Raw genomic sequence first — 20,201 nt, 5'->3', positions numbered from 1 at the left:
TTCACTCTGTGTGCTACGATAATTATTAAAACGTTGACATACCCCTGCATTTTATTATAATTTATGTTTAGCGTGTTATTACCTAAATATGATCTTTGTAATGGACAAATGCCAATATTTTTACCTGTTATTTATAAATTTGGTATAAGTAAAGTGCGTGATAAAGAATTTATACACTTATACCATACACTAATTTACATTTGGTCAACATTGTACTTTAAACGCATTACACAAACTCACATAGAGTTTGTCGGTCGTCTTCTATATTCATTGACCCTTTACGTTTTCTTTGGCATAATATTATGAAATATAACGAGTTGGTATGCACCTGTCGTGCATATAGCGAAAAAAAATCGCATTTCTCCAATAATTTTTAATTGCTTACTTTTTTTTTGTTTTTATCGCCCGACATTATAAATTATATTTAATAATAAATTTGAAGTTTAATATCAAGGTAATCTTAGATTATGATGAAATGATTAATAAATGCCGTGACATAATGGAAAGAAAAAATCAATTGAAATTTCAAATAAAAATTTTTCTATTTATCTTTTATTATTTTTTATTTTTTAATTAGGTACTCCTGTCACGTCTTCAAACTTTCGATTTCCGTATTAAAAATGAAATTTTTATTGTATTTCTGTTGTGGTTTTATAAATCGGCAATGGCATTAAGTGGCAAATAAATAAAGAGTTAAGTAATTTTTAACTTCTTTTTTGGCGGGGGCTCTACAAAAACAAAGTATCATTATAAAATTTTTAATATTCTGTTTATTTGGGTGGCATTATTACCCGATTAAATTTGATAAAAGTTAGATTTTTGGTTTTGAATTAAATTTGAAAAAAAAAAAATAAATTTTCTATTTATTTTTTTATTTGGTTCACTTTCATTTTCGTTGGTGGAATTTATCACAATTCAAAAATAGTAAAAGTACAAAAAACAATTAAGGGAAACGCTTAGGTAATTTTGAATTATTAAATTTCATTTATTATGTCAATTAATTTACATAATAATCGGCATATTTAACATATTAATTCGGAAATGAAATAAAATTTTATAATTTTCTTAAGAACTGTAATTAAGCTGAAGACGAAATAAAGTTCTAAATCAAAATTCGTGAATGCTCTTGTAAAGAATGAAGCAATTTGAAAAAGTTGCTTTATGAACCAGTCCAAACGATTGTAAATTATTGAGTTTAAGATTTCTGAACTGAAGAAGTAAGACGACTTTATTCCTTTTTAATGTTTCAATTTTATTCACTTTGCGGATTAGTTTATTAATTTATTTAAAAAATAAATTTATTTTTTATAGTTCTTAGTTAATTTTCTTAATCCAGTAGGTTGAGTTTTGCGAACTTAAGCTATGGTTCATGAACGTACTCTTTAGCTACTTATATAACATTAACTATAATATTTAATACTGTATAAATAATAATATTATGGCGTTGTGTATTAACTGTTTTAAATCTTTGTTTCTTCTCGATGCACTATAGATACGAGTATATAACATAAAATCCGTGCTTTTGCTGAGCTTCAATAAAGTCTTGAAGGAAAAAATCTAGTTTATAACTTAATCGTGTACTCCGCTTTTTTATCTCGCTTATTATTTACTTCTAAATCGAAATTTTGGTTTTTTCTAATGGATATGGTATCTTTTCCAATAAGGTTATTCATTTTTTCAACTGGATTTCGGCATTTTTCAATTGGAAAGTGAATAAATGGTGACTAAATTTTGTACATTTTAGCTTAATAGAAAATGGGAAACATGCAATGCGAGACAATCCGCACTCGGAAATTATTTATACGAATATATGTCTGATACTCATTGACATTTTTCTGAGGCTACGAAAAAAATGAGATACACGATTATTTTTACTTCTTTCAAGGTATCATATAGGAGTATATTATCGATACCATATTATACTAGATTTCCTAAAATTTTTTGGAAATTATTTGTGTGAGTGTGTTCAAGCATTATTTTTCCTTTCCTTAACTACATTCTGCATAGGATTAAATATTTTTTTTTTACACATACACATGCTTGCAAGTTTTTATCAGAATCATTCAAAAACTCTTTATGAAGGACATCAATTTATTTAAAAATAAGATTGTTAATGAAAATGATTTTTTAAAAACCGAATCTGGATTTAATCAGGCTCTTACAATTTTATTAAAACCCTCTTTGTTCTGCGTTTTCTTTCTTAAATTCTCTTACGTAATTCGGAGCATATTTTGTTATTATGGAAAAATTCCCTTTCTTTGCAATTTTAATTTACAAATACAAAATTTGTTTTATTACGAATTTTTTACTTTTTCTTTGTTTTTTTTTTGTCATGTAACCGTTATGTAGAGATTAAACTGGCGAATGACCTTGGAATATTGCACTTAACAATCAGCCATCATTCACTAAAAATTTGAGATGGTTATCTTCATCAGCATCAATAAACAAAAAAGGTTACAACATTACACTTACACGTATGCCTTTATGTGTATTTCGAAAAAAAAAAGATTTGTTCAACAGGCTTTACAGACATAACAGAAAAACAAAAAATCAAAATAAATAAAAATCACTTTAAAAATAAAGAAAAGAGAAAAAAATTGTTCGCAAATAAATAAATGTGAGAATTAAATTAATTTTTTAATGTAATAAAGAGTGTACACGAAATGACCCTTTTAGGTATTAAAGTAATTCTTTTAGATTTAGAGGGACAAGATATCCCACTTGAATTATTTTAATAGTAAATATTGTTGCTGTCATATTGGGGTGGAAAGAAAAATTAAATATTAAAATTTCGAGGGCTGAATTAAATGTTATTGAAAACAGATAGATGCTTGGAAGTATATGGATGAAAATGCAGCAACAAAATATTAATGCATACTTTTAGGAGAAAGAACAATTATTAAAAGAAATGTTAATATAATGGCCGCCTTCAGGTCAATAAAGACAAATAATTAAATTTTCTTGTGGGAAAGCATTTACCGTTAGTTCTTTGCCATAAATGGAAACTCGTAAAACTTTAGTATTCTAGAAAAAGCACAAGCGCAAAATTTGACGAATTTGTAGGGTAACATCTTTGTACTTGTTTGAGTCACCAACTTGCAAGAGGTGGGCCTTCGGAACAAAGTCAAAATAAATCATTCATTAACTTCTATAAACTTTTGAAATCTTAGACTTCTACAACTCAGATTAGTTTTAGTTGTTAAAGAAAAGTTAAAAAGAATTTAAGAGATTATTCAACGCTTTCTTGATTATCGACTCTTAACCGGACTTATCAAACGGACTACCTTATACTAACACAGGAATAAATTTTGCACTATATTTACGAAGCTTTAAACTGTGTTAAAAAGAACTGTTATATTTTAAGTATCATTTAATTATGTATCATTATACATTTAAACGTATATACGTAAATAGTCTTTTCATACACACAAACATAAGATGTATTTGTTCTTCGATTCGCATGTATAGACGATGTGTAAGAAAGCCAGAGACCTATAATTGATATTTCTGGATTTTTTTCCACCTTTTTTCAAGTCTCGCTTGTATACAAACATTAGGTACACTAAATATATACTTACGTATTTATGTTTTTTTTTTATTTGCTCCTTTACTCGTATAACTTTGTTTATATTTTTACTTAAATTTTTGACTTCTTCTACGGTATTACATTTATATACACTGGAGTTTGAATTTTAGTGAATGGACTTGTTGTTTTTATTATACAGTCAGTGTTGTTTTTTGTTGTTTTTACTTCGTAAAAAATACCGTAAACGACATTGATGAACGGAAGTGTTCCACTTGAGTTAAAATGAACTACAAAATAAGCGAATGTGTAAATACATTTGTATATGTATTCGAATCTGAGTGTATACAAGTACATAATGTGAAACATTTCAGTATTTCTTTGTGGCAACAATTTATTTGTTGTGCTAATATAATTTGAAATTTGATATTAAGATTTTTAAATACGGTTTATTTTGAAGTTTGAAATCTGCGAATGAAAATTTGCTTTGTATAGTTCTCTTTATAGTTATACTTGCATATATAGAGCTCCTTACATACATGTTATACTTAATGTATATAAGACATGTCCATGAAATATATGAGAACAGTTCAGTGGCCTCAAACACAAACCGCCTAACTCGAGTTAAGACAAAAATGAGATATGTTTACCAGCGAATTCTCCGTTTTGAGTTTCATATGCTCACAAATTTTGGTGGTTCTACGACTATTGCAGCCGGAGTTATTGTCGGATTCACACATGACCTAACTCGAAATGGCAACCATATGCACTTGCACTAATCGCCTAAATCGAGTTAAGAGCAGAAAACATCTTTTTTATGTTTTGGACAAACCACTTATTTCGAGATAGGCTATTGTTGCAAATCGAAATTAGTGACATTTTTTTTTATTTGTATGAATTTTTACAACCGCTTATCTCGAGTTAGGCTTTTGTTGCAAAATTAATTTTGAGTTTTTTTAAATACTAACTCGACATAAGCGATTTGTGTAAAATAAAAATTGGTAGTTTTTTAAACTCATCTCGAGTTAGGCGATTATTGCAAATACAATTATATTCCAAAAGGCTTCTTATGTCGAGTTAGGTTTTTATAACGCGTGCAAATAAGAACAATACATCGAAGTTAAACGTTTAGTGTTCGAAATAATACATGATCAGTATAGAATATTTTTTAGTTTTTTATAATAAAAAATATTTTATAACGCTTAACATATTATTTTATGTGATATATAGTGTAGGTACTTTATGTCCATGGTTTAAAACTTATTCACTATAGTTAAAATTAAATCTTACATTCACCGACAAGAAAATAATTGTATTTTTTAACACAAAATATAAAACATCTGCAGAAGTTACCTGCATTATTAGTGCTCTAATTACCCAAATATCCCATGTTTAAGATTTGAATTTTTTTATTTAACAAATAATATCGTAGGTCATTTCGTGATTTACCTGCGACAAATGTTTTTTTCAATTGACGGAGTTCCCATGTTAAGATGACACGTGGCTAGCTACCTGATGGTAGATTGTTTTGCCTTTGTGGTCTAATTGTATTATTAAACAAAGTGTTGTTTTATTATGCCCTTGTAAAACACATGTTATTAGGAAGAACAAATTTTTGTGTTTAACAAGAGTTTTCATTCTTTTTTATTACACTAGTAATAAAAAAGTAGCAACACTTTTATTATACACTAGTAAAACACATTTTGTTAGAAAATTCGAATTATTATAATTTGCAAGGGTTTTCAATAAATAAAATTGGTACATCTGGGAATAACAATATTTTGTTGTACTTTTTATTACTCATTTCCGTGAGATTAAATTTATTCGATTTTCAAATATTTATGATATTTTTGTTATTTCGAAGGAAGTATTTTTTTCAAAGACAGTTATTTATTATTGTTTTTAAATGTGCTGATGTTGGAAATTGTTAAATAATGCAAAAATTATCCAATATAAACTTTATTCACGCTTAATAAATGTACGTTAAAAATTTTGGAACTTGCTAGGAGAGCTGAGATGATTGTGGCGGATGTAAGAGGTATTGCAATATATTTGAAACTAACGTAACGGATTCAGTGCGTTTTAAAGCATAGAAATTAGCGAAACTGGTCCTATAGTTAATAAACAAGTATTTACACTACAGATCTTACTTTGAAAACCGAAGTTAATACAGTTTTGAAAACCGCAACTGACTTTGGTCGTGGTGACTGTATTAATGATCCTGATTTTAAAATTGACAACCTTCAAAAGCAAGTTTTTGAGTCCTATAGGGCATGTGAACATATCTGTAGAGATAAAAAAATATGAAAGGTTTTCTACTTTTATTCTTTTAAGAAAAATCCTTTTACAATTTGCCGAACGGTTAGAAAATTCGCTTAATCTTTCGCGACTGGGCTTGCTGAATGCACTCAAGTACATGAACGCTCGAAACTGACTCGTGGTTAATTTGTATGGAGTCTTAATTGAAAAGTAAATGCTGACAGCTAAAATAAAAATGTCGAGCAAACTTACAATATTCTTTGTTTATTTGATAATCAAATACTTATATACTCTATGATAGGAGAGCAAATTCCGAACCAATTTACTTTACCACAACTTTTTAAGGAGATCTATATACTTTTTACGGCAGAACTTAGAGAAAAACTGACGAGCAAACCATTTTCTATATGTAATTAATAATACGTCTCCAAGATTTAATTTTCACAAGTATCGAATCATTATTTTCTATACGAGTTCGAGTTCACTATCAAATTTGACTTTTCATTACAGTAGTTGTAATGACTCACACTCGATTTCATTTTGTTTTTGATTTAAAAATTTTAATTAATTCGCATTTAGTATCATTATGAACAAGTAAGAAAGTCATATGGACTATACGAGTAGTACATAAATAAAATAACAAACACCAAACTCATAAACTCATTTTAGAAATTACTTTATGTACTAATTTTTACAATAATGTAACAACTTTGTCAGATCCGTTGCACAATGAAGCCTTTTTGTAATTGAATTACTTTTTGAAATTCTCTTAAGTGGACAGAGTCGCACCACAGATTTCAAAAAATTGACTTCCAAAAATATTTTACAAGAACAGTTTATACAAAGATTTTTTATACTTTAAGACGAGGTGTTAACTAGTTAGATTTTCAACACATGCTCCAAATTGAAGAAGAAGAGAAAATTAGTACCAAAAAAGAAAAACTTAGAGTACTTGATGCAATTTTTTTATCTGTTGGTTTACAAATTTTACAAAACGATAAAGACTGGAGATTTAGCAGATACTCATCCATATTTAGTTGGAGAATCCGAGAGAGAACAAAAGATACTGTCACCTTTCTTAAATTTAATGAAAAAATTATTTTTAAACTTTTAGAAAAAATTTTTATTTGAAGTTTATTCATTTTTTACCTCAATTTATGTTTTTTATGACAATGATTTGGAAAAAGAGTGAAAAATCAAATAACGTAAAAATAATACATATATTTCTTCCCTTTTTAGTATAACTTAAGTCACCTAAAACCATATCTTCAGTTTTGCAACAACAGCTTAACTCGACTTAAGTTTGAGGAAAATACAAAAGTAATTTTTCACAAATCGCCTAAGTCGAGTTATGCTTTGCAAAGTGCTTTTTATAAATTTTGTATAACCGCCTATCTCACTTTTTTCATAATTATGAGAATACTATTAGTTGTTTTACTTCAGTTTGTGAGTTAATCGCTTCCTTTTTTAATTATCTTTCAATAAAAAAAAAAATTGGTTCAAAAAACTTCACAACTTTTTTCAAAATTTAATTTAAAGTTTAAAATGCATTTATCTCGAAATCACTAAAACAGACTTAAGTCGTTTGTGCTTGAAGCCACTGAGTTCATGGCATGTTTTAATAAAATGTTTTTTTTTGGTTTGTAGATATATTGAAGAGTATATGTGATGTTGTGTGGTCAACGGGAATCACGTTTTTGACTTATTAGTTAAAAATGTATTTTATTTTGTTTTTCTTTTCTTATTATGGTTTAGTTACAATATGTTGCAGTATTATACAATAATTGTCATCGTCAATGTTGTTGATTTTATTGCTCTGGTTTTTTTTTCTGAGTTTTTCTTTTAACGAAAAATTTCAATTGCATGTTTTACCATATTTCTTTAAACTTGTTATTGCCGTGTTTATTATTGCATATGTATACATAACATACACAGTACTGGTAATATACAGCTAATATAAATATAAGGTGATTCAGTAGGGTTTTTATTGTAATATGTAACTTTCTAATGTTTGTTTAAATATAATTGATTTTCGAATCCAAGTTTGCAGTGTTTCGAAAACTCAATTTTCTGCAATGTGTTGTTTGCAACGTCTGAACTGTATGTAACAATTAGAAGTAAAAAAACAACATACAATTGCAAAACAGATGGATGACTTAATTGAAGGAACGAGTCAAGGCAGAAAAATTTATTAATTTATTAAAAAAAAATTTTTATTCTCGAACTGAACTCGAACCAGTAATATACCGCTTTACAGGTGGACGCTCTACCAACTTAGCTACAGAGGTATGAAGAAATTATCTGCAAATTGCTTTTCACATTGCTTTATGCTGTAATCTACATGATTACCAAGCTTTGTTTACACATGATGCAATCTTCTATGTTTGAAACTCATAATCACAAGAATTATAAAACATTTGAAAGTCATGAATTATCAAAAGAAATTAAGGTATACTTTATTGTTAATACTTTATCAACGGAATCAATCACTTTAACGAACAATGGTATTGAGTTTTATTTAACATATAAAATATTCGATCCTTGTCAATATTAGATGAGAGACGTGTGTTGATGTTTTCTGAAAAAAAATGGACTTGTATGTAGCTTGAACTAATTTGAATGATAAAAATTTTATTATGTGTATAGCAAGGAGTCTGTCAATATTTCATAGGTGTTTAACATTATTGTCGCGTATCGATCGGAATGAAAGACCTTTTGTACATTTTTTTTTAGTTTGTACACAATAATTTTTAAAATTTATTAAGTGTAGAGTTATTTGAGGGTTCTAATATTAAAAATATTTTATTATTTTTTATAAAAATATTAACAAACATTAAATTTTTGTTATATTTAGTTGGATATTTATGATTAGTTTTGATATAAAAGAGTGGGAATTCTTATGAAATAAAAACAAAAATAAAAATCATAAAAGTAGAAATAAAATATTTTCGAATGACTTGAAGGAGATTTTCATTTTTTAACTTAATTCTTTAACATAATTTATGAAAATATTTTTTAACACATTTTATATACATATATATTTTTCTGCTTTATTTGTGTGGTGGAAGTATTCATATACAGTAGAGGTCATAATTATAGAGCAATCGCTTAGTTTACATAGAATTAACAAATATTATGTTTGACTTCTACATGCTTAATAAATTGAAATTATTGTTATTTTAATAACTGTAATTTATTATTTTTTAAAATTATTTTAGGAAATTTTCAATTTTTAAAGTTTGTCAACATTATTTTTAAACGGATGAAAATATTACTAAGTACATATTACATAACCTTCAAATGTGAACAATTAATGGGAATTCGATTCAAATTCAATTCCGTAAAAGTATTAAAGCGTGATCCTCCAGAGAAGGAGTCTCTAAGTATATTCATGCGGCAAAGGAATTGTGAAAAATTTGCTCTGACAAAATACTTGAATTAATTGAGAAGACATAGGTCTCAGTGGACGCACATAATATCTGATATTTAGTCTGGGGTAGAAGGAGACTATCTCGTGCTCAGCTCGTTTTGCCACAGAGCTATACTTGTTTTGCATTCACTTAACGAAGTTGTCATAAATTTTTAAAACCTTTCTAAAAATTTCCCTATAAATTGCGACTCGCACTGTTACACACATATTATTTATATTTCATATGATTGTGTTATTTTATTAATATATGTACTTATGTTACTAAATTGTCTTAATATTCAATTTAAATGTAATAAATCATGACTTGATTGTCTTGTTATAAAAATATTTATAAAGCAGTTCAAATTAAATAATATTTTGTTTTTATTTCGTTATTTTATTTCACATATTGTGTCTTTTGTTTTTATTGTTTTTCATAAAAAAAATTTTCTTACGAAAGTTAAATTGGATTAAATCTTAGTTTATTGGTTTGATTTGAAATAAATAAATTAATAAATCTTGAATTCTTTTCAAAAAAATATTAATAGAGTTAGTGACTGAGTGATACAAACTTACAAAATAAAATTATATAAATAATTTTTAATGCACATAATCTTCAAAAATACGTTCTTAATAATGTAATTTATGTGAATGGGTTTTTCATTTGCAAAATTATCTATGGTTATTAAAAAATCTAAGTGGATGACCATAGAAAGGAATGAAGCAAAATATGAAAATTTTGAAAGATTGTTGATGTCTTTTAATCAGGTGACGTTCCTTCCCGTCCTTTTCGCCTTCTCATATTTATCTTTTTCCTAATATTGTTCCTATCCCTTTCTATTCTAAAAATAATTGTAATTTTAAATATTTTTATATTTCAAATTGCATCGTTAGATTTTTTGTTAATATATTAAGGAAGTTATGTGATTGTAAAAAAATCGATCATACATAGCCAATCTGTTAACAAATACAGCACATCAACTTATTCGGTTTACGTGTTATTTTACATCATTTTTCCTATAAATCGAATTAAATGGAGCAAGCTTTAAAGGGAAGAGTTTGTAATAAAATATGAAGCGTTTAACAATTTGGTTCTTGAAAATAATAAAGAGGAAGGACAAAATATTAAATTCCGTAATTAGTTTGAAGTATAAAGATGAGCGTGAATAAAATATACCTTAGTCCTCTTGTACCAACCACTCTTTAATTTATTTTAATCAACTAGGCAAAAAACTTGCAGAATTTTTGTTGCACCATGATGTAATATGGTTGATATAATAGACTGCTGCTAAGGTCTTTGCAGATTTTAATGGTAAAATTATTGTGGGTCTTTGATTTTTTCAACATTAATCCATTAATAGGTGGAAACACATTGCTAGTTCTCTTTGAAAGGAACTAATTGTTTAGATTTTGCTTTAAAATTTGGTGGGTTTCAAAATAAAACTGTGACAGAACCGTATATATCAAAACATACACAAACGCATACATATATAAATATGTTTGAAATCTAAGTTAAATACGTCTACCTGCAATATAAATATTCCTCACTCTTTTTGAACTCTATTTAAATAGGTAAAATTATATTGTCAAATACTTAAGCTCTCCTTTAACAAACTACCACAGTGTCGCAGTTGAAATAATTAAGACAAAATATGAAATACAAGCCTTTGTTGTAATTAATTTTCAACTCAATCTTATCAATCAGATATGTGTATCTAATGTAATTAATCTCAACAATAAAGATAAGTGATAAATCATTAAAAATTAAAGTGAGGGCAACCAGCATCCAAGTAAATAAATGAAACAATTTTTTCCATTATTTTGAATTTTTCCTTTCTTGTTTATTTTTCTGTCATATCATCATTATCCGTTGACTTATATAATTTTTTTAGCAAATTATAAAGCTAATCTGTCAGACGGATAATGAAAAAAAAAAATTGTAATTTATTAAAGTATGATTTTATCCGATAAAATCTTAGCTGTGTTAATTTTAATGTTGCCTTAATTAAAAATTGTAATATAAATTTACTACAACTATGCTACTTATTTCATCACGATAATGACATTTTATTATAGTATTGTTACTACAAGAGATTTTTGATTGGCAACAATTATTGTTATAATGTAAAGAAATCTTTGTTTTGAAATTAATGAAAGACAATTGATAATTAAAATCATACTGGGAATTACAAATTTCGTAGATTTAATTACAAGAAGTTTTAATGTTGTTTTAATTGTTTTTAAGTAAAAAAAGTTGGATTATACGGGGGACGTAATCATAATACAATTTTTGGTTAAGATCTTAATTTATTTAAAGTAGCGTACTGTTATTGTGTTCTATGAATTTAGGGGAAGCGGCGATACAATATGCATGGAGAAATTCTAAAAACAACACTTTGTGTACAATAAAATAAATGGATGAGTAGAAATGGAATACCTTCAGTTATAATTTATTCTTTGAACGCAAAAGAAATGAAGAACCATAAGTGGTAATAAATTACCAGCTTTTGTTTTTCTGCAATTTTTCTATTGATGCAATGCAAAAGTTGTCATTTATTTTTCGGATTAAATTTTTATCAAAATTTTAAACTTTTTCTTTTAGAAATATAATATTATTGGTTTTATTATATTTCTAAAAGACTTCCAAATTACAAAAATTAAGATAAAATTGCTTAGATTATTAATTCAAATTAGATCTATCTCATATTTTGCTTTTGGATCTTTCGACCGCAAATAAGTTAGAACTGTAAAATTTAGAATTCTTACCAGCATTTTTTGATAAAAACTTTTAAAATTAAAGCTTGTAATTTTTGGTCAAAATATTGAATTAGAATAATAAAAGGTAGAACAAGTACGACATTAAAATTTTTTTAGGGATGTTATGATTTTAGAAAATCAAAAATGTTTTTGATATCCTCACTTTCCCCTGCTTGCATCTTGAATTCTCAACAGAATAATACTGAGATCGCAACACTTAAGTTTTAATAATTCGAATTATTGTATAAAATTCTAATCTGCAATAATTTATAAAAAATTTTTGAATTTTTCGTATTTTATCCTTAGAACTACTACAATTTTGCTTTTGATATGAGATCAAATTAATTTCTTTCTTTAAGTTTATTCCAATGTATTTTGAATTAAAGCAAATTAATTTTGTGATTTAATTCCATATTTGCGTTAAATAATGAGACATAAGTTTTAAAATATTTTCAAAATGGAAAAATGAAAATTTTAATTAAGTTAATTACATCGAGTTTCTTGTTATTTTAAAGTAAAGTTAGTTTAAGATGCATTCTTTATTTGAGCCAACTACATTCATAATGTTTTTCTTTTATGTTGAGAAAAAAACGATTTTGCATACAGTTTTTTTTAAGAATTGAAAAATTAATTAGTTCTTAGAAAAATTCGCACTATAAATTTTATTAATTAATATTGTATAACTAACTGAGATTTGAGCCATCATAAGAGTGTTATTCAATTTGATTTGTTGAAGACGCCAAGAATCAATTCACAATAACATTCCTAACTATAGCATGATTCAGAGTCAATTTCAATCTCTTCTTAATTCTGAATGAAAACTTACTTTTATTCTGCTTACTCCATAATTACTTACTTAAATAATCGGTTGCTCTAAATTTTAGAGGTAAAGTTCCCATGATTTTAGAATCTTGATGAATTAAAATTTTGTTCTTTTTTTTCAATAAGACAAAATTAATTCTTTTTAAAAATACGTGAAAGAAATTTTTTTAAAATTAATGTATTATTTATTGGCAACATTCATTAAAATGCTCTTCTTGCAAATAATTTTTAAAAATTTAGCATATAAGCACTATTGCGTTCTAAATTTAACAACATATTAAATTCAAAATCGATGATGTCTTTATCGATTTCTAAACAAATAAAAAAATTTTATTTATTTTGAAGGTAGACAACTTTTCAATAATTGTCAAATTTTAATAGTCAATCAAGTACATTATTTACACACGCACTTACATGTGCGCTTGGTACAATAAATTTAAGCAAGAACGTACCTAAGTTTTTCATTTTGAAAAAAGTGCTTTAGCACTTTGCCTTTTCATTAGCATATATATGCCCTGACTTGTAACGATGGTACAGGCTATACAACTATAAAACTTTTGACAGTAACTAAATTTAAGTTGGGATGTCTCAAGGTAATAATTATACATTGCAAGGGTTAATAACCATAGATCTAAATTTACAATTAAAATGCAATTCCTACAATTATTAACTGATTATTTTGATTATATAAATTTATAATGTATTCGGACACATTCGGTTAAATATAGGAATGTGTACACAAATTTGTAATGTGCAAAATAATTATATAAATCATTTAAAATATGCAGGTATGTAATTATCGGGCCATATTTTTGATACATAGTATTAAATAAGATTATTTTCTACACCAAATCAAAACAAGTCATTAAGAAATTTAATTAATATTATTGAATAAAGGAATAAGAGAGGGAAAAAATTTATTATGTCCATAAATAAGATCAGAAAAAAGTGATTGAAAAAATCTGAAATTGAATGATTGCCCTAGTTTTTCTCTTTTACATTGTATTTGTTTTTTTTAAGAATATAATCTTGAAGAAATGGGCAGATACGTGCTTTTAACAAGTTTAATACTTTTCTGTTTATCTTGAAAAATTGTTATGATTAGATATTAGAGAAAAATATCGATATATGAGATATAGATAACAATAATAGGGTGTCGTAACATCAATATAAAAGCGATCCATTAATTTCGAAATTTTAATAATCAAATCAAAGATATTCAAATCAAAGAATCATGAAAAAGGTATATTTGGCAATAATTCCGAAAACTGGCAAATAAATCGTTTTTATGAATGATTGTTTGTTTCCAACTTTTAGCAAAATTGTTATTTAATTTGAATTTAGGTATAATTACTTTTAAGGAGAAGCATCCATAACCACACGTGTTTCGATGTGAACAAAGGATACTTAATCATTTATTGTCCAAAATGACAATATTTCAAATTTTTAATTTTTCTGTGGGATTTAAAACACTTTTAGTTCGATATTTCTTTCGATATGATTATTCGATATTATCAGAACGATAGAGCGTGAATATCTCTCATCTCTATAGGTATATGATTCTACTATTTTGTATATAAAGTTGATTAAATGATTAATTTTGAATTTGAAAATAAATTTTATTATATTTTTATATAAAATTTTTTCAACAATTCTGAATTAAGCCACTAGAGTTCAAATAGTAGCAAGATTTTTTTTTTTGAAAATTGTGGTTATTTTTAGTAGCTGTTTCTTAGTATTACCAAATTTAGAAATTAAAATCAAATATTTGAAAAATTTTATGTTTAAGTTTTTTAATTTGTATAAGAAAAACAAAATTCTTTTCACTTATTTAAATTTTGTTATGATTTTATTAATATGATTTAATGGTTTAAAAAATAATTATGGAAGTAGTTTTAAAAACAATTCCGGAAATTAATGTTTTAACTGGGGCGAAAGTTGGCGAAAAGCACTACAGTGAGACAATTTTATTTTCTCGGATAAAAGCTTATGAAAAATTGAAAAAATTTTCAGTTTAAGTAGTTTAATGCCATAGTTAGAATTAAAATTTATTCACCATAAAAATCCATTTCGCCTGTTAATATTGTTTAATTAAAATAATATTCGTAAACAGAAATTTTTTAATTAGCCATTATGTTATGGATTTATTAACGGTATTTTAATTATTTTATATAACAATATAATTTTTCTATAATTGAATATTTCTTTCAAGTTACAACTAAAAGCACATGTACGACAAATAGTTTACTTTTTATGTTGATGTGATTTACCACTAAAAATACCAGCACAACATTGTTTTATCATAGGATCATTATTGTCATATTTGGATTTAGATTTAGTCATGCATGCACCTTTCAATTTCATCGAATGTTGTTTATTAAAAATTTGTCATTATCAATAAAATTTGAACCTCTTTTCTTTTATTTACTTTGTTGTAACAAAAGAATTTTGTTATGCATTAAACTATTTGAATTATTTGGAAAAAAATGTTGCATAAAGAGATGGAAAATAACGAACGTTTTAAAATAATTTGTAAATTTAGAAATAAAAAAATTATTAACTAATCAACATGCAAAGTTAAAATTTAAAATTTTCTTACTCAATGTATTTGTTTTCTTACTCAATCGATACTTAATATACCGGGTGATTAAAATGTTCATAATTTTAAATAAATTTTTAATTAAAGAAAAGTGTGCTGTTACAGCTTAGATAAATGACGTGTGCAAAAATGACAAGAACTTTAAAGCAAAAAAGTTGTGACTCAATCTGAGGCCGAACTATAGTAATTTACCAAAAGAGATGGATAAATTTTGCACAGTATTAGAGACACTGCTTTGAATCCAGTTTGAGTAAAAAAAAATTTATGATTAATTTTTGATCCAATAAAATTATATTTACCTGTTTCGTAGTAGTGTGAAGAAATTTTTCTTATTTATTTGTAAGGAGTTCAAACTTTCTCATAAATTAATAAATTTAACTACAAGACTACATCTTAAGAACCCCTGTAATATTCAGAAATAACAAAAATCCAATTTAGCAAAAAAAAATTAATCTAAATTGGCATCATATTAAATTTGGTCTGCTATGTTGCAACAAAACAAAATTGTGATTAATTTTATCTGAAATTAGTAATAAGTATTTAATTGCAATTTAATATATTTACATAATATAATGAAGAAATATGCAACGTTAAAGTTAGGAGAATAAACAAAAAAAAAATAACTGAAAAATAAAAGTTTTCAAAAATTCCTTTCAAATTATGCAACAAGAAATTGCATTTTAACAGTGTCGTTTAATATTAAGTTTTTCGATATTTTACTGTTCCGATCATCACAAGTAAAAATATCGAACAATTTTAGATGACATTAAAAGTAACAACGAAAAAAAATAATGAAAATTATTTTTATATTTTTTTTTCTTTTAAAATTTTAATTTTCTTTCGTGCTTGTTTCGTGTAAATACTACGAATATATTCTCGGAGTATTTTGTGCTATTTCTTAAATTTTATATTAAAATTAAATTAAAACATCGAATTGTGAATTGTAATTGCAATCGGTCCAGTTACGAAATTATTACTTCATCTGTCACTTTGCGTACATAATATGTATATATAGATATAATCGATGATGATGATATATGATGAGATGATAATAATGATGATGACGATCATGATGTAGTTGATAACAATGATAATAGCCGTTTTGTATAAAAATAAATTAATATGCATTAAAGGTAAATGGATAATTGATGATTTTTTCGTACTTGCACTTATTGAAATCAATTTTTATTGAAAGAAAAATCAATTTATTCAGATCATGTTTAATATTGTAAAATAACTACATTTCAATATCAACACTGACTTTTGTTTTAAATTTTATTTGTGAAGCTTTTGCAAATTGCAACATTCACAATATCAAAGAAGCAAAAACAATATTGTGATCAATAACTTAAAAATTTTGTTGTTGATTTTGATTGTTTAAGCAACTATAATCAATGTATAATTTTTTTTCCTAAATAACTACTTTGAATTGCAATTGGTTTCAAAATAGATTCGGATCATATGTATGGTATGCAAAATACCACATTTCTTTAAAGAAATAAAAATATTTTCTCAAAAAACAATAAATTCCTCTATTGCTGCCGTTTTTTACATTGTTATGCAAAAATTGGTTGCATACTTGTAGAATTAGAACAATAATTAAGAGATGCCGGCACCATGAGTTAAAAAAATACCATTTTGTTGCATTATGGCATAAAATTTACCATTCGCTCTTTACTTTTATTGAAAATCGGAAAAGCTTCTAAATTCTGGGAAAACGAGGTGTTCAACAATTCGAATGCAATAAATTCTCAAAAAATGGCATATATAGAGCTTTGAGGGGTGAGTACAACTGTTAGAGGAGGTTTTGGCAGAGCAGTTAAAAATTTATTTGCAGACCATTTGTGTACAACATTTTATTTATCTGTTTTAAAGAGTGTACAAATTTTAGAAGCAGACGAACGAACGGACGCATCTACTTAAATTAATAGGTAAATTAATTTTCAATTTTATTGAGAATGTGCTTAAAAATAAAAAATTAAAAAAACCTTAAATTAAAAAAAACTCAAGACTTCTTAAAGTTCGCAACAGATCAAAGAAATCTTCCATAAATTGTTGTGCATTTTATGTAGAGTAAAAATTAACAAGATCAAGCGATCGACCCACTTAGTTCCTGTTCTTTTTTTGTTTTCAAATTTTTTGCACACACAATGATGCCAGACAAAAAATCTATAGATCCAGTTAGTTTGATTAACGGTTGTTACACGAATTCTGTAAAAATATTACGCAAAAATATACAGAAAAACTTTATGTACTGAAATGTTGTGTTTGCTTGCTTGTATGTGTATGTAATATTTCTATAGCGAATTCTTTTTTGTTAATAACGACGTGACCTTGGAGTTTCAAGCCGTAAGACATTATATTGTCCATTTCGTTATAATTTTTATTATTATTATTCTTTGTTGTATGCTTCTTTCAAAAGTAAGCATTTAACCACAGATTTCTTGTTAAACTTTTTTTTGTTACTCTTTTGTAACTATGAGATAAAATACATGTTTCGTTTAATTTATTGTGTTTCATTTATTCAATTTGGCTTTTCAATTAAAATATTAAGTTACTCGACAGGTGTAAAACGAACATTATATTGTTGTATTAGAGAGGGAAAACACTTGAAATATTTTATAGAAATAAGTGACAATTAAATTGTCAAAAAAATTTGTTATCGAAATTGAATAACTTTCCAAACTGTATTGAATAATACAAACCTAACCCCTTGGAACTGCTTTTCTATCGAAAAACCGACTAAGTTGTGTGAAGTTTATAAGTGTTACCAAAATATCTTCTAAAATGCATAAAAGACACTTCATGTTTCTGAAGCTTGTAATTAACTTTGTGCAATCATTTAGCATATTACGTAGACTATGAAGTAGGTGAAATTTGATTCTGAAGCGGTAAGATTTTTTTAATGAAACACTCAAATTCGAGCACTATGTTAACGACTCTTCATATGTGCTCATCCTACATTGCTCATCCTAAATGTATGCAATTTTTGAAATATATTCGTATGTAAATGAAAGTAATTTTAATAATGTAGTAGGTAAGTAGATTGTTTTTAAAAGCAGACTTTCTACATTACAAACTATTGGAAAAGTGCTACAATACAAACCATTGGTTTGACCACAACAACTTGTTGAAATTGAAATATTTTTTTATCTTCCGATCATCTTTTACCCAGCATAAATTATGGATTTATAATTCTTGTTATTTCAATTTTTTCGCAAAAGAGGTTTATTATATTCAATTCCAAATTGCAATAAGGTGATAATTTAAGAAATTGTACATAAATTTTTGCTTTTTATTTATAATTATGCTATATGAGATAATTGAATCAAACAATTTCAGTCTACAAGTATAAAATGTGGTTATGTCTTAATAGTGTTAGCTTAACATATTTTTTATGATTCTGCAAAAATATAATTATGATGGTAATTTATAAATTATATTATGTTTTTAACGCACTAAAAGCATACAAAATTGCTACACCATAGCAAATACAAGTTGACCGCAACCGCATACCAAAAGCAACGACAAGTTTATATTGTTTATTGAATACGAAAGTGAATCCTTTCTCCCGAGTGTTTTTTTTTTTGGTTTTGGTTTGTTTTTGCAAGAAAACAGGATTTGTAATCAGATGGTATCAAAATATTGAATAATTTTTGTGCATGTCTTTATTATTTTATTGCAGTGATCTACTAACCTACTTTTGTAATTTTTTCTTTTGATTTTATTTGTTTTTGCTTTTGAAATTTCTGATCATATGAAATTCATGTTTTTTGTTTTTTTTTTTTTGAAATTTTTGTCCGTATTTTAATTTTTTTTTCTTCTTTAAATAAAACCAAATTGTTGACCACTTACATTTCGTTTTGTTTTGCTATAATTTCTTGTTTTATTTCTTATCTTATTGTTTAAATTTCTTTTATATTTACAGATATTTCGTTGGCACCGTACTGCAATTTCAAATATATAGAGCAATGTGTATAGCATCAAGACAATATGATCCATCAGATCCGCAACGTCCATTACATAAATGTGATGTATACCGTCAACCAGAAGCTGGTAATCTTCTCAAGTAAGTATATTAAGGAATATATGGAATAAGAAAAAATAAGGGGACTTTAATGCAAATCATTAATTTTAATTAGCCTTTTACATGGTATTTTATTAAGTTGTTATCAGTTTAAACCCGTTTGTGTAATATAGTTTATCAAACCAGTTAATCATACAGGATATTTGGTCTTTTTGTTTTATTAACTATTATATTTTATAATTTTGTGGCCTTGAAATCACTAAAGATTACAAAAGATAGGAATTTTGATTATGCAACTGTTGATCGTATAGAAAGGAAGTAAATGTGAAAATAATTATTCGAATAACTGTTGAAATATTCAGGCTTTTGTTTTTGAATGGGTTTAAAATTGACGCCTTATTGTCTTATTATCTACTTATTACTTTATATTATATGGAATAGTTTTTGAATGTCCTTTCACTCAATTTATATTAAAAAACATAGAAAGAAAAGCGAAGAAAAATTGTTTTGGGTTGCTATTGCCAAAATTGCAATTACTTTCTAATAATTTTAGTATATATGAAAATAGTTATGTAAAAAACAGTGTATAAGTGTAGCAGCAAAATGTATATTGTTTTTTTCTAACAAGTTTACTAAATTCAAACCAAGTTCAAACAAAATTCGGTTCGGTTGAAAACACAAAATTTGAAATATGGCCATAAAACATCATGGCAGTTCACTTTATGGACTTCATTCAAAAATTGGAAATGCAGCTAAAAATAATAAAAAGGGCCTTATGAGCCCCTTGAATGAAATTACGATTACA

General features: G+C 26.1%; 1 protein-coding gene across 2 annotated transcripts in view; it reads left to right on the top strand.

The window, feature by feature from the left end:
* Window positions 1–20,201, top strand: part of LOC129606136 (angiotensin-converting enzyme-like) — a 46,300-nt gene that overhangs the window by 24,806 nt on the left and 1,293 nt on the right. For both annotated transcript variants that reach the window (XM_055516255.1, XM_055516254.1), the window contains exon 2: window positions 19,298–19,438. In XM_055516255.1, coding sequence (XP_055372230.1) covers window positions 19,341–19,438 — 98 coding nt within the window. In that variant the 5' untranslated portion in view covers window positions 19,298–19,340. The remainder of the gene's footprint in view (window positions 1–19,297; window positions 19,439–20,201) is intronic.

This window comes from Condylostylus longicornis, unplaced genomic scaffold (assembly GCF_029603195.1).
Source record: "Condylostylus longicornis isolate FDR11 unplaced genomic scaffold, ASM2960319v2 ptg000017l, whole genome shotgun sequence".
Lineage (NCBI taxonomy): Eukaryota > Metazoa > Arthropoda > Insecta > Diptera > Dolichopodidae > Condylostylus > Condylostylus longicornis.
This window is presented reverse-complemented; position numbering and strand designations above follow the sequence as displayed.